Genomic DNA, 14829 nt, shown 5'->3' with positions numbered 1-14829 from the left:
GGGGGTGTGCTCCTGCCCGCTCTCACACGGACGCGGATACGCTTCTATCACGACACACCAAGACCATAAGGCCAAAGAACGCATTCATGTTTGGCGAGCTCGTATGCGGTCCGCCAGGGAGCGGCAAGACGACGTACTGCGAGGGCAAGCGGCAGTTCCTGAGCGTGTACGACCCCACTCGACCAGTTGTCATGTTGAACCTCGACCCCGCTAACGAGGACATCTTCCCTTACCCGTGCGATGTCGACATCCGCGAACTTGTCGACCACGCCACCGTTATGCGGGAGGAGGGGCTGGGCCCCAACGGCACATACTTGTTCTGCGCTGCAGTGATGCAGGCGAACGTGGACTGGGTCCTCGCCAAGGTGGAGGAGGCGGTGGAGCGTCGAGTGCAGGAGGTTCTGGCGACGGAGATGATCACCGCCGGTGGCAAGACGCTACGAGCGCCGTACCTTCTCATCGACTGCCCTGGGCAGGTAGAGTTCTACGTCGACGCGCAAGTCATGCCGACCCTCACGCGTGCTCTGGCGAAGAGACTGCAGTGTAGCTTGTGTACGGTGCACCTTGTCGACGCTGGCATTGCGACGCGCGACTTGCCGACGTACGTTTCCTCGTGCGTGCTGTCACTAACGACGATGATCGATCATGAGCTGCCACACGTAAACGTGTTGACTAAATGGGACACGTTGCCGGCCGAGGTACTGGAGGACACCGGCGACGATGGCGCGACCTACCTCAACGCATCCGCCATGCTCTCCGAGAACATGGATCGGTTGTGGCGGCGGCAACTGCAGCGTCGTCGGCATGAGCATCGCATGGCACAGCACTTCGTGACTGCTGCACAGCCGGTGCCTCAGTTGACGCCAGAGGAGCGCGCTGAGGATGCGCACCTGGAAACAATTGATCTGGAGAAGCACGGCGGCCGCGTGTACCGTTACACCCGGCTATTGATGGACGTGGTGGAGGGCTACGGGCTTGTCGGCTACGTACCGCTGGACGTGCAAAACCAGGAGATGATGCTGCGCCTCACGCAAGAGGTGGACAACGCGATCGGTAACTTCTTCTGAGTTGGGCGAAATGCTACCCTCCCCTACTGCGTGGTGAAACGTGAGGCAGCTGGGGGGGGAAGTGATGGAGAGGGAGACGATGATCGACGCTAATGCCGGCTTGCGGTGTGCGGTACTCCCGCTCTCTGTGCGGGTGAAGCCAATCAGCCCGCGACCCCCTGCCCCTCTCCCTGCCAGTGCCGAGCCCCTCCCCCTCCCTGCTGGTGGTGCCAGGGTCAGACACCCACTTACGCGGGGATGCCAGAGCGATGTATGGCTGCTGACGTCGGCGGTGAGGCTCTTGGCGGCGCCGCGTCGGCGCGACCCGCGACCGTGGCCAGGCGTCTGTGGCATCCATATGAATAGGCAAAGTGTGAGCGCGGCGCGTGGGTACCTCACCCCCCGACCGTCACACGGCCTACACTGGTGTGGGGCTGCTGAGCCGCCGCGAGAGGGTGTGCACGAGGTGGCGACCGGGCGTGATGCGAGCGGCTGTGAGGCGGCCTGCGGGGCCGAGGTGTGGGTGGGCAGAGTATGAGGCCGAGGCGGTGCTACGGTGATCGAGTCGGCGCACTGCTGTACCGCGCGTGTGTCGACGGCTGCATGGAGCCACAGCCACACACGGGGACGGCTCTGTGAGGGTGCAGGGCTGGAGTGGCGGCGTGTGGTGTGGGGGGAGGCGTTCGAGTCGCGTTGTATGGTGCCGAGTGGACACGGTGGGGAGACAAACGCTCTTCAGGGCGTTGAGCTGCAGACGTACGGCTCCGCCCCCCCCCCCCATTCGCGAGCTGACGCGCACGTATGTTTGCAGAGACACACGCGACGAACGTTGTTCATGGGTTCTGCTGTTAATTCGACCGCCCGCTCGGATGCCTGCGGCGCGCTGGCCCTCTCATGTGACTGTGTGTGTGTATCAGTGTGTGTTTGGGGTGCGCCACGCGGATTCATGACATTGCCGGACTGCTTTCCCTCACCTCCTACCTAAGGCAACAAACGAAGGGAATGGTCACTGTCGCGGGAGTGCGGTGAAGCGTGCAGAGACACACAGCGGACGCTCCCCTCTCTCCCCTCCTCGCGCGAAGAAAGCTAACGGCATCAGCAAGAGAGAGGGGAAGCAGTTGTCGCGGGCGCAGGCTCGCTCGAGGCGGACGTGCTAGGGAAGCGTGACGAAGATGCCCAGGGTTTTGCCCCTCTCTCCCTCCCGCTGCACCGTTGCCCTGCCACAGGCGACAGGATTGTGTCGTTCTTCGCTCACTGCCTTTGTAGCTTCCGGCGGCGCCCATTCTACTATGCTTCCGCCTTTCTGGAACTCCATCTATTCTTCTCCTTTCTCCAGTTGCGTTCAACGCTTCGCTCGGCCGTGGCGCCTTTTCGCAGCCTCCGTCGTATGCGAGCGCCGGGTCGCACCTCCCTCACGATTCACCCTCACCGCCTGCATCCACCTCATCAGGGCTTTCTCTTGTTTGTCCATGTCTTGCCTCCGCGTGTGCTTGTGCGCCCCCCTGCTTTCTTCCACGAAGAGAGGCGCGCGAACACGTCTGGAGCGACGCTTTCGACGATGGACGTGCTTTTTGAAGTGCTGCGGAGCTCGGTGGACAACGCAGCGCGCAAGCAGGCTGCGGCGCAGCTGCGCGAGTTGCAGGAGCGGGAGCCAGAGGTGTTTCTCCAGCACACCTATGATGGCATCGCGTCTCAGCAGCTCCGGTCGGAGCTGCGCTTCTTCCTCTGCACGCTTGTTGTCGCGTTTCTCGACGAGTCGTGGCACAATGCGGTGGCAAAGGAAACGCAGGAGCGGTTTCTGGAATCGTACGTCCGCCTCCTCCTCGCTGAGGCGAACGCGCCTATTCTGCTGGCGCGAAAGTTAGGTCGCATAGTTGCTCTGATGGCGAAGCGCAGCTCCCGCAGGGCCCAACTCGGTGCTCTGCCGCCCGCCATACAGCATGTGGTCACGTCCTACGTGTCGGAGCTGGAGAAGGCCACCGCGGCGCAGTCGCACGCGCGCGTCACATACCTGCTCCTCTACCTGCACGTGTTCCTCAAAGAAATGCAAGGCTGCCGCATTGGCAACGTCTTTGAAGGCGTGTGTCGCCCCTGTGTGGCGCCACTTTCGGGCATCTTCTCACTTCTCCCGAGTGCGACGCGCATGCTCGAGGCATACGACCTGTGCCTGTACCTCTTCAAGTGCAGTCTGCGCACATTTGGCCGCGGTGTTTTCGATCCGGCGTTTTGCCATTTCTTCTTAGCAGCGACGTGGCGGCTTGCGGCGGGACTGGGACAGGACGCGCCGGACTCGCCGAACGCCGAAAGGCGGCAGCGGCTGCTGGAGTACGCGCTCAAGACGCACGAGGCAATCGTCGTGCACTTTCCGAGTCGCCTCCATGAGCTTGGCATTCCGTTCTTTGTGGTCGCTGATGAGGCGGCGGCGGCAGCGCCATCCGCGTCGACACCGCCGTCTGCGCCTGACACGCCTGAGCACTCCATCTTCCGACTGCTGTCAGCCGTCGTCAGCAGCCCTGTTGGCGATGTGGTCTCGGAAAAGGCGGTGTGTCGGGCGCTGCGCTTCTTCACATCCTTGTTGAGCGCCGAGGACGGTGATGCATTCATCGCGCATTGCCTTCAGTGCTACACCACCTCTATATACTTCGCCCCTCTCTTGCAGCACATTGTCAGTGCGTACCTGGCGGATACAACAACGCCGGAGGCACTATCGGAGTGGTCGAGCCACCCGGAGCAGGTGGCGGCGGGGCTAGATGTGGACATGGACGACGAGACCTCCACGATGAGTTGCGCAGAGCAGCTCTTTCTGGCTCTCACCGGTTCGACAGCGTGCGCCGGCGCGAGTCTCACGGCGGTCTGGGCTGTTGTCAACCAACTGCTCCAGGTGGGAGATGTGGGCCCTGTCACCGCGGCCCTGCACGCGATCGGCATCGGCTATTACACCATGGCCTCCGAGGACACCTCCTCCTACCTCGGCTTTCTCCGCGGAAAGCTGCTGCCGTTGCTGGACCCCGCCACCCTGGCGCAGACGTCCCCGTTCGTTGCCCGCCGCGTGGTATGGCTGGTGGGCATGTGGTGTGAGTCGGTGACCAGCACAGAGGACCGGCGTGCAGTTCTCTCCGCCCTAGAGACAGTACTGCAGAACGCCGTCGCCACTCAGAACATTGTCTTGGTGCTGGTTGCGCTCAAGTCGACGGAGAACTTCGTCTCAGACAACCACTTTACACTGTCCGACGTGCCACCCACCATGGTGAACACGGTGCTGCGCACGGTTCAGGAGCTGCTCTCTCGCGTGCAGAGCCCGACCACCATCAAGGGCCTGGCGGGGCTGGTGCATGTGCTGATGGAGAAGGGTGCTCTTCAGACGCAGGGCGATGTTCTCGTGCAGCTCTTCCTTCCACCTGCCCTCGCCATCATCAAGTCCTACGAGACGCAGGCTGCCAATGCGGGCGGAAAGGATGCCGCGGGGCTCGGTGTGGACGCGGATGAGATCGACGATGACGAAGGCGGCGCAGACGTGCTGAGCTCGCTGAACATGCTGCTGGAGTGCCTCGGCAGCAGCCTCCGCCATGGCGACTCGGACGCTGTGATCTGGTCGCTGCTGCCTTGCGTCATTGTGCCGTGCACGTCGCCGACGAGCGCCGCGGCGGCGTGGGTAGAGGACAACGCATGGGAACTGTTCCTCGTAATGGCTCAATGTTCCCGTACCTTTTTCTTCCCCGGTGCGGCAGAAGCACTAGAGATGGCGCTGCAGCATACGTCGAGGGACTTTAGCATGCTACCGCTCGTCTTCCGCGTGATTTACACGCTGCTTCTCTTGCGGGAAGACGGGGCGGAGGAGGTAGTGTCACCAGCGCATCTGGAGGCATGGATGACGATGCTGCGCGAGAGCCTCTCTGCGGAGCTCTGTAATGCCGTCGCGGCGGCCACCTTCGCCGTGGGGCGCACGAGCGCAGGCCCGCTTAGTGCGCTGCTTTGCCAGCACGCGGTGCAGGCGCTGGTTCTATCCAGCGACGTGCAGTCGGAGCCACATACACTTCCGCTGGCCATGGTCCTTGCCCTGAGTTTCGCGTCTGCCACCAGCGGCGAGGAGCAGCAGAAGCTTGCGGCTCATGTGCACGCGGCAGTGCAGTCGTGTGCCACGAGTGGTTCCTACTCGCAGCTCCTGGAGCAGGTGGTGCTGCTGCTGGACGTGTCACCGAGCACCTTGGTAAGTCGTGCGCTGGCGCGTCTGCTGGAGGTGCTGTGCCGGACTTCCACGGTCCCACTCGCAGGTGATGATCTGGCGATGGTGCAACGGGCCATGGAGGGCGTCGCGGCAACGAGCGGTGCTACAGCGCCCGTGACGGGCGCTGATGACGAGGATGCGGAGGATCGCGCTGCACCGGAGATGCTTCTCGAGCTGTTGGGCGACGAGGATATTCTACAGGGGTCCCCCCACTTCGCACGCGTCATGGGTTCTTTCGCCGCCCTTCTCTCTTGAGCTGTTATCGTGGGTACGTTGACAGCACTCGGGCGCTCACACGATCCCTCCTCTTTCTTTCTTTCTCAGCGTTTAGCGCCTCCGTGCACTGCTCTCCGTCTTCGCCCCGCCCCTCTCCTGGCGTGCGGTCGCACGCGCCTCCTTGGACGCTCTTCGTAACATATGCCGCGTTGGCGGATGGTGCACATGGTGTGTGTGTGTAAGAGAGGTGGGGAGGGGGGAGGGATATGCGGTGGGGCACTCAGTGGAATGCAAGTCATTGTGGTACTCGTTGTCCCCCTAGGAAGGGAAGGTGGCGATGGCGCTGTCGCTGAGGGGGACTGACGTCGTTCTCGCTCGGTGCCGCCATCGCCACCGCTCACCTTTTCGTTTTGATGTTGTGTGACGGCCGTCACCATCTCCTTCGGTGTCTTAGGACAAGCCGAATAATGCGCGTGAAGCCGCGAGCGGGGGCGGGGGGGGGGCAGACGCGCACGCATAAATTCGCACACTACACGTAGGAGCGGGGTCGATGCTGCAGGCTGTTTGTGACTGGGTACTCCATGGTTGGCTGCTGGCAGCGAGAAGGGGCAGGGTGGGCTGGGGAATGTGATACCCAACATGCCCCTCAGCACCCTCACGTGCTGATTCCTTTTACTACAGCACTGCCACGACTGCTGCACACCGACGCAGCGGCTGCTTTCCATGTGCTCTTTGGCTTTCCTATGCCCTTCCTGTTCCCTTGCTGCGGTCGCGTGGCTGCTCTATTACTTTTCGCACCCGATGCTCATGCACGACGCCTTCGTGCTTCTCTCTCGCTCGCATGCCCTCTCGTACACGTACCTGCTCTCCCCCTGTCTTCCCTCTGCCGACCCACTCCCTCTTCACGATGTGCGCTGTGCCACCACTTGTGCTACCCACCACCCCAACGGGAACGCTGTGAACTGCGCCTTCTCCACGGGGCCATTCCTCTTGAAACGTCTGTCAGTCCCTCCTCCTCGTTCGCTTTCTCGTCCCAGCCGCCCGCAGCACGCGTGTTTTCCTTCGCTCTCCCCACACGCTTCGTCTCGTTGCCTCTCGCACAACAGCTTCACTTGACTCAGTCCGAAAAATGATGCGCCGTGCCATTGCTCAGCCAGTCGCCCGTCGCGCGGCGGCCGCCTCTAGCGCGCTCGTGGTTGCCCCTCGCCAGGCCTCCACTGTCACCCTCTCTGTCCATGGCATGCACTACATCGGCACCGGTCTCGCCGCCATCGCCCTCGGTGGTGTCGGCTTGGGCATCGGTACCATCTTTGGCTGCTTGCTGATGGGCTGCGCTCGCCAGCCCAACCTGACCAAGATGCTCTTCAACTACGCCATTCTCGGCTTCGCCCTGACGGAGGCCATTGGCCTGTTCGCGCTGATGCTCGCCTTCCTCATGCTCTTCTCGTAGAGTTGTTGACGTGCATGCTACGATGACACTATGGCGCCTCTGTTTGCCGTCCCCCTCATCTCCACCGCAACCCCTTAGAGGGGCCGAGCAGTGTCGTCGGAGGGGTACATGGCGGAGTGACGGGGTCCTCGCACTCACGTGCGTTGTGCTGGGCGCCGGGCTCCTTCTAGAAGCGAAGCGGTGGCGAAGTGTGCCACACATACGAAGTAAAAGAAAACAAAGGAAACCAGGGCAGCGCAAAAGGCTGAGGACGGCGCGGTGCGCACAACGCCCCCGACCAGACGCGTTCTTCGCGCCCCAACCCTCCCCACCGGACGACTCTTTATGCCGAAGAAGTGGCGGAGGAGGGGGACGGATCGCGGCAGCCGCGGCTGCGACATCAATGTCAGGAGGCCGTCACCAGCCGATCCGAAGTGACCCTTAACGAAAAATGGAAAAGTAAAAGGAAATAATGAGAGCGCCAAAACGCGCGGAAGCGCGATGCGCTATGACGTGTGCGCGGTGCTGTAGTGACCTTAGTGGAGCGTCCTTGGCGTTGTTTTCTCTCCCCCTTTCTCTGTGTGTGTGTGCCGCCCTCGCTGCCTGACCGACTGTGATTCCTTTCACCGCCCTTCCTCACGAGAAACGGTGCGGTGGGGCACACACCCCACATACAGCCGTGTGTGTGGATGTGGATGTGGTCGAAGTGTGAGTAAAGGAACGCATGAAAAAGCAAAACGCGATTCTCGGAGACGAGGCGACGGGTGCCACCTCGTGGGGGGGGGGCACTCGCCGCCCTTCCGCCGCGCTCGGGAAGCACAACGGGACTCAAGAAGCATCCAAATCGACAAGTGCCTCGCGAAAGAGGCGGAAGGAAGAGGCGCCGCTCGTCCCCCCACCCTCCACCCTCCCCCCGCAGAAGCGGGTCCCATTCTTGCGGATGCGTAGATGAACCTGCAGACGGCATGTGCGCGGCCCAGCAGCGGATGAATACCGTCGAGAGGACTTCTGCTTCTTGTTGCCGGCGTGGCTTGGTTCTCCGTCTTGGGTTACCTTGCTCCTTCTTCGACCCCATTCACCTTCGCGCTTTCTTCCGCGAAGACCTTCATGGCGGTGGCGCACCCCCTCTCCTTCCCACCCCTCATCGCCTACCTCTCCTCCTGCAGCCGAGACGTAACTCTGTGTCTCACCACCTCTCCCTCTCGCCCTCTCTTTCGGTAACCGGCTGGTGTCTCGCCAACAAACACGCACACGGGTTGCACTTTGTCTGCTTCACTGGCATCGCGAGTCCGACACGGGTGCCCCCCCTCCCTCCTCCAACACACACACACACATGGGGTGGCGAAACACGTTCACAGTCGCTCTTTTCTACACAAGTGTAACACCCACGCTTCCTTGGTGCCTGTGTGCGCCTGTGCGTGGAATCCAAGGAGGCTGTCGAGGCTGCAGGGCGATTTGAATTCGAACCCGGTCGAGTAGCCGTCATGATGGTCAACGAAGCACCTTACCTCACGAATCGTATGGTGCTGCTGCTGATGTTGGCCGTCTTCGTCCTGTGCCTCTGTGCAGATCGGCTCCAGTGCCAGAACAACGGGTGGCGATCCATGTGCATCGGCAGACTTGCCTACAGGTGCTCAAGTGAATGGTGCCGATCATCTGTTATTACACCGACAAGCGTTTCACTGGCGAGCTCGTGTGCAGGCAAGGGCAACGCGGTTGTGTTGATAGCGCTGGTAGAGGTGGGCCCATCTGTGGTGTCGAGGAGAGGCGAGAGTATTAGCAAGTACATGGCAGACGAGCTGCGTAGGCAGATTGACGCTGGCGAGTTTCAGCGTGCGGTGCGGCTAACCTTTGCTGCACCCCACCTCGTACCAGACAACACAGGAGACGATGCGCGGACAAGCCTCACGGAGCTGTTCAGGGAGAAAGCATCATTGCGGGCGATCTTCGATGTCCCTCGAAATCAGACGCGCTACGTGGTGGTGAACGATGTTGTGCCGCTTCCCGCGGTGGATGGGCTAGGCGGCTTCAACTACACCACCTGGGAGGAGGCGGTCGATGCGGCATTGCCGGTAAGCAAGGTGGATGATGCTTCACAGCTGCCGCGCTACTTTCCCAACCTGTACGCCAAGGTGGCTGTGTTGAGTAATGAGCGCGCCGCCAGGGCAGCGCCGCCTTCGTCGAAGCAGTGCGATGCGCTGATAGTCGTGGTGTGCACCATTGCCCATCCGCTGGCGAGCGTGCGCAGCGTGTGGCAGACACCCCGGAATGCTGGAGCGCAGCTCTCTCTCGGACACGACTACGTGCGGGGCGCCGTCACGCGCTACGTGATGACGTGTCGGAAGTTTCTGAGGAATGTGCACGGGGTGTACTACCTCCAATACGAGTCCCGGCTGCCCGCGTGGACTTTCACAGCGGAGATGCTGGGAGGCCCGGGTGAGGAGCCCTCCATGATTGCGGCAACCAATGCAACGGCGGAAGGGGTCCCGGCACTCAGTAACACTTCTTCTTTGGCTGCCGCGTTCTGCACCCCTGCCAACGCCACCGCTCCGTCCGCGCTCCTGCAGCCGTGCGAACGGGCCTGTCAGATATACGGCCGCATCGCATCGGATCTCGTTGCCAGTGACCGTAGTATCTCCAGTAGGTCCTTTGAGAAGCACCCCCAGTTCAGTTCTTTCTCGGCCACCTACAACTGCTACTACGAAGTGCTCTCCGCGCAGGGGGCGGCTGCGATCAACGGCACCTTTGACGCCAAGACGGTGTCGCGCCTGTTCGATGACTGTCTGCACCTCTCACCAGTGGGCAGTAGGGCTTACGCGAGGTGTTTGCTTCGCAGATAGGCAGATGGCACGGACTCTCGATGACCGTGGACAGCAGGGCCTTCTTCCTTGACAGCGTGGGTGTCGACATGCTAAGTACGCGGTGCGTGAAGACATCGAGGCTGCCTCCGAGGCATATTGGTGCGTGTCTTCATGTACCCCCCGAACAGGCGGCGCGGGATCTTTGGATTGTTCTGCAGGTTCATCTTCCCCGCGGTGGGCGCTCCTGCTCAATACCATTATGTGTGCGTGTATGTGTGTGCTTCTCTCACATTGTGTATACCTGCGTCTGTTCGTTTCCCCACCGCCCCCCATCCTCACTGCTGTCTTCTACTATTCTTTCCATCGCTCGCGTATACACGGGTCTGCGCGTCTAATGCAGTTTCGCAACTGCCAGTGTAGGCGTGCGCTTTCCTTCTCGGCTGGATGTCTTGTTGAGCATCGCACGAGGTCGAGGCAATGTAGGGATGCGTGACGGAGCGCGTGTCTCCATGCACGTGCGTGTATGTGTCTATTGTCTGTGGCACGTGACACGTGAAGAAGCGAAAGTGAACGTATGTTGAGGGAGTCGATGTGGCCTCCTTTCTTCGGCGCGTGCGCGTGCGTCTGCCGGGATGATGGTGGGATGAGAGACACGTTTTCGTCCCACCATCGATTCTTCATTCGACCCACTTCCCATCAGCACGGACGCTCACCCATCGACCGCGACGAAACGGCATCTCTGCCGTTGTTGCTATCTGTCCGTCCTATTTCCTTCACCGAGGCGGTGTTGAACGACCTCACCTTTGCAGTAGTGCCACCGTGTCCGCCGACCTCACTCCCCATCTCTCTCTCTCTGATGGTCTCTGTATTCCTCATGCGCCGTTTTCCTCATCCCTCTCACGGTGCTGCCCTCATCCCGATCCTCTTTACGTAGACGGATACAGACCCGCCCATCGAGTCACCAATCGACATGCACGCGCTGGTGCGATTCCCAATGCACACCGTAGCGGGGGTGCGCCGTGCGTCACACACGCGGGCGGTGCATGTACGCCGCGTAAGTGTGGCCATGGTGGAGTCGCAGCGCACCTTTGTGGCGAATCCTCCCTCCTCGCTGTTTTCATTGTCTTCCGTGGGCGTGGCCACAGCGGAGGATGCCGCCGCAGCGACGTCTGCCAGGTGCGAGGGTACCGCGGCAGAGGCAGCTGATTTGCCGCCTTCTCATGACCCTCCTGCGCAAACGGTGAGGGGGTTCCGGAGCAGCACACGCTTCCCGCTGAGCCCCGCCCAGGTGAATGAGCAGAACATGCCGAGTGCGAGAGAGGTTGCGCAGATGATTCCTACATTGGAGGAGCTGCGTGCGCAGCTGCCTGATGCGCAGGAGCTGGAACGGACGTACATCCCACGGGAATCGGCGCTGAGGGCAAACGGCGTCGCGGGACGGAGCGAGACGAGCGGCGAGTGTGCGGCTGCCACCACGGCCTCCTCGGCACCATCGTCACTGTTACAGAAGACGATGGACCCGCTGGAGGCCTTGTTTTTTGGGTCTCCCAAGGACGAAATTGCTGCGGCGACGGAGGCAACACCGACAGCAGCGTCGCAGCAGCGCCCGTCGCCCCGGGAGCATGTCCTTCTGGCCTACCACGCCCTCTTTTGGGGCACCGCGTTTGCGCTCTTGGGCTTTGGTGCGACAGTGGCGACCGCCATGTACGTGTGTGGGTATCACAGCCTGCGCGACCTGAAACAGAGGGTGCGCGACAAGATGAGCCACGATGAGGAGCGCCTGCATGCGATGGCTGCTCCTGCTGCCACGGGGGAAGGCGCTCCGGTGGGCACGGTAGTGAGGCATTACGTCGTCGATGTCACACACCCGACTGAGGCGTGGCGGCAGGTGCAGGAGATTTGGAGTGCCATGCAGCGTCTGGCCGAGGAGGAGGAGGCGGCGACTGCGGCTGTGACAGCTGCGCAGTAGGTGAGCCCCGCAGCGATGTAGTGACGACAGCGGATGCATCTGTTTGTGTCATTCGCTGTGCGTGCGATCGTAGCCGCAGGGCCGCATGACCACTGACCGGAGTGGCAAGGAGGGAGGGTGACCGGCTAGCGACGCGGTCATGCCGCTCTTACCCTCCGTACTCTCCACCCCTTCCCCGCTTGCTACGCTGATGTCAGCTCCCCAACTCTGGTGTGAGGGCCGTCCTGCGCAGGGGCGTCCGCTCGCACAGGAAAGTAAAGATAAGCTCCGTTGGCGGAACGGCCGCATTACGGAATAAGAACGAGAGAACAACAGAAAAGTTGCAAAGTGGTGGGTGGGAGGGGGGCGCAGCGCAAGCCGAGGTACACGGTGCGCTCCCGTTGCCGGTGCTCCGGCTGAGACGCGGGTTGGCGGTGATGGTGAGGGAGGGGGGAGGAGATCTAGACCTACGTAATGGCCAGCCGCTTTCCCTGCTCTTCATCGCTTCCATCCCACCTCTTTCGATGTTGTCCCGTATCACCGCTGTCGTTGTTCGTGCGTTACCCCTTCTCACACAGATGGACGCATGTACAGATTATCACCGCCACTATAATCACCCCCGCATTGTCTACCATTCATTCTCCTTACGTAGTCTATGATAACGCCGTCCACCTCACCGCGGTATCGCAGGGCCCAGTGCTCCACGCTCCTTGTGGGGAAGCCAAAAGACGGCAGCCTGCCCTCGGGTGCTGGTTTCGGGCTTGTTGTATCGGCGGACAGGTCTGGGCTGGTGCTGTGGCGGAGAGACTTGCGGCCGAGACGATAACGCGTGCAGCAGCTCACTACGAAACGTGTCGGCGATCTAAGAAAGATACGTAGCCGCCTTTAGCTTTTCTGCTGTGGCTGCGTTGTGGTGATGTCGAGCGTGACCATGGACCTAGCGTGCGCTGTATGCAGTGGCGTTGCGGTGGGCTGATCGGCACCAAATGGTGCTAGCTTGACCCCGACCACCTTGACATAGCGGCAGTGCAGCACGGGTAGGTGAACCATGCTGGTGCATGCGTACATGTTTGTTGATGTGTTCGTGGTGGAGCCGCCACGTTGAAAGGTGCACGGCTCTTTCAGGGAACCACACTGCCTCCTCCACTCACCCCCGCACTCTCCCTTGTCTGTCCTCCTCATCTTCCTTTCGCGGTCAATCGTTTTTCCCCCTTCGGCGACCACCGCCATTGCGATCCCATACCTGGAGCCGGGAGAGAGAGGTAGATATAAACGTACTACACACATGTCATCCACATCCGTAGCAGAGGGCGTTTCGCCCCCTTTCGGTGCTGGAGGTACGGATGCTGCTGCTGCGGCGGCTTCCGCTGGGCTACTCCAGGTGAAGAACATCATTCTCGTTCTTAGCGGAAAGGGCGGCGTTGGGAAGTCGACTGTGGCGTGCCAGCTCGCCCTCGCGTTGGCGCATGTGCACCACAAGCAGGTGGGACTGCTGGACGTGGACATATGCGGCCCAAGTGTGCCCAAGATCTGCGGCCTCGAGGGGTGCGACGTGTACAAAGGGGAGAAGGGCTGGATGCCGGTGTCGTCGCAGCCGAAGGCAGCCACCTCCGGCAGCCCCGGCTCCTCTCCCGGCGCGGTGGCGCCATCGGGGGACTTGAAGGTCATGTCCATTGCGTACTTGCTTCCGAGCGATAAGGACGCGGTGGTGTGGCGCGGGCCGAAGAAGGATGCCATGATCAAGCAGTTTGTGACGAACGTGAACTGGGGCCCGCTGGACTACCTCATCATCGACACCCCGCCCGGGACGAGTGACGAGCACCTGACGCTGTGCGAGGTGCTGCGCAGCTTCCGCCCTGCCGGGGCCGTCGTCGTGACCACCCCACAGGACGTTTCCACCGACGATGTCAAGAAGGAGCTGTCTTTCTGCCACAAGCTGCAGCTGCGGTGCCTCGGCATCGTCGAGAACATGTCCGGCTTTGTCTGCCCGCACTGCGCGCACTGCACCGACATCTTCTCAAAGGGCGGCGGAAGAAAACTGGCGGAGATGTACGAGGTGGCGTTCCTCGGTGCGATTCCCATTGACCCGAACTTGTCTCTGGCTGAGGACATGGGTCGTGTCTTCGTGACGGAGTCTCCGTCGAAGACCGTGGAGGCGGTGAAGGCGGTCATTGACGCAATTGTCCAGCAGGTCGAGCGTGCCAAAGCGTGAGTGTTTGGAGGAACAGGCTGTCGAAGACGGGAATCGAATACGAAGCGGAAGCGTGAGGCTAGACGTACGTACTCCGCTTAACGCTTTCCGCTCGCGCGTGCGAGGGTGTGCCGTTCTCTCTCGTGTGTTTTGACCTTGGCGGCCGTGAAGGGCACCCTCCATCCTCGCCGTCTCCTCATCCCGGTCGCTCACCAACGCCGGACGTGGCCGCTTTATGCGTGTCTTCACGGGCTGGTGATTGTCCTTTGCCGTTGCTTCCCCCGACGGAGGAGAAGCGAGAAAGAGAAGGCCACACACGGGCACTGACACCTCGCAGACCAACACGCGGATGCCCCAGACATGGCTTCGATTATATATGTATGTGTGTGTAATATACACGTGCCACCATCGCTGCCACCATAATCGATGGCTGTTTCTCTGCCGTGGGCTCTTTTCTGTGTCTTGTTCGTGCCTCGCCTTTCTCATCACATCCGCGTGCCTCCGGCGTCGTCCTATCCATATTCACGTACACACGTACACACACGCGCACGCATTTCACGTGTGTGCGCCAAACGTGAGCAGGCCCGTCTCTGCGTGTGAAGGGACTGCGCTGGGCTCGTGTCGCGTGCCTGCGGGATTTTCTTTCGGTGAACTCCAGCGGCCGCCAAACGCGGTGGGAGTGCGTGAGGGGCAGCGATGGCTGCACAAAAAACTGAAAAGAAACGGCTCGAAAGGCAACTGGACACGGCAGTCTATTGGCGCCTTCACGTGCTCACCATCTACCGTTTCCTCCCTCCCTCCCGGTCCACTCAGTGAACACCCTCATCTGCCGAGGCGGACTCACAGACAAGGGGGATGTGACGGTGAAGGCCTCGCGGCATGGTAGCGGCTCATGCACGCGCTTGCCGCGGGTCGTGGGTGTCGTGTTGCATCTTCGAACACCGTGCGCCATGCGGTCACCACCGCACTCTCT

General features: G+C 61.4%; 6 protein-coding genes across 6 annotated transcripts; all 6 read left to right on the top strand.

The window, feature by feature from the left end:
• Positions 1-86: 86 nt before the first annotated feature.
• On the top strand, positions 87-1067 carry LMXM_26_0480 (conserved hypothetical protein; the record flags this gene model as incomplete). Its single annotated transcript, XM_003876303.1, has 1 exon — positions 87-1067. The coding sequence occupies one exon, from the start codon at positions 87-89 to the stop codon at positions 1065-1067; it is 981 nt and encodes a 326-aa protein (XP_003876352.1).
• Positions 1068-2433: 1366 nt separating this feature from the next.
• LMXM_26_0470 (conserved hypothetical protein) lies at positions 2434-5526 on the top strand (the record flags this gene model as incomplete). The annotated part of the gene is made up of 1 exon (XM_003876302.1): positions 2434-5526. One exon carries the CDS (start codon positions 2434-2436, stop codon positions 5524-5526), a length of 3093 nt encoding a protein of 1030 aa, XP_003876351.1.
• A 1090-nt stretch (positions 5527-6616) lies between these two features.
• LMXM_26_0460 (putative ATPase subunit 9) lies at positions 6617-6937 on the top strand (the record flags this gene model as incomplete). Its single annotated transcript, XM_003876301.1, has 1 exon — positions 6617-6937. The coding sequence occupies one exon, from the start codon at positions 6617-6619 to the stop codon at positions 6935-6937; it is 321 nt and encodes a 106-aa protein (XP_003876350.1).
• Positions 6938-8400: 1463 nt separating this feature from the next.
• On the top strand, positions 8401-9756 carry LMXM_26_0450 (conserved hypothetical protein; the record flags this gene model as incomplete). Its single annotated transcript, XM_003876300.1, has 1 exon — positions 8401-9756. The coding sequence occupies one exon, from the start codon at positions 8401-8403 to the stop codon at positions 9754-9756; it is 1356 nt and encodes a 451-aa protein (XP_003876349.1).
• A 931-nt stretch (positions 9757-10687) lies between these two features.
• LMXM_26_0440 (conserved hypothetical protein) lies at positions 10688-11686 on the top strand (the record flags this gene model as incomplete). Its single annotated transcript, XM_003876299.1, has 1 exon — positions 10688-11686. One exon carries the CDS (start codon positions 10688-10690, stop codon positions 11684-11686), a length of 999 nt encoding a protein of 332 aa, XP_003876348.1.
• A 1264-nt stretch (positions 11687-12950) lies between these two features.
• LMXM_26_0430 (nucleotide binding protein-like protein) lies at positions 12951-13877 on the top strand (the record flags this gene model as incomplete). Its single annotated transcript, XM_003876298.1, has 1 exon — positions 12951-13877. The coding sequence occupies one exon, from the start codon at positions 12951-12953 to the stop codon at positions 13875-13877; it is 927 nt and encodes a 308-aa protein (XP_003876347.1).
• Between the last annotated feature and the right edge of the window lie 952 nt (positions 13878-14829).

This window comes from Leishmania mexicana, chromosome 26 (assembly GCF_000234665.1).
Source record: "Leishmania mexicana MHOM/GT/2001/U1103 complete genome, chromosome 26".
NCBI lineage: Eukaryota > Euglenozoa > Kinetoplastea > Trypanosomatida > Trypanosomatidae > Leishmania > Leishmania mexicana.
The sequence above is the reverse complement of the archived record's forward strand: the minus strand, read 5'-3'. Positions and strand labels throughout refer to the sequence as shown.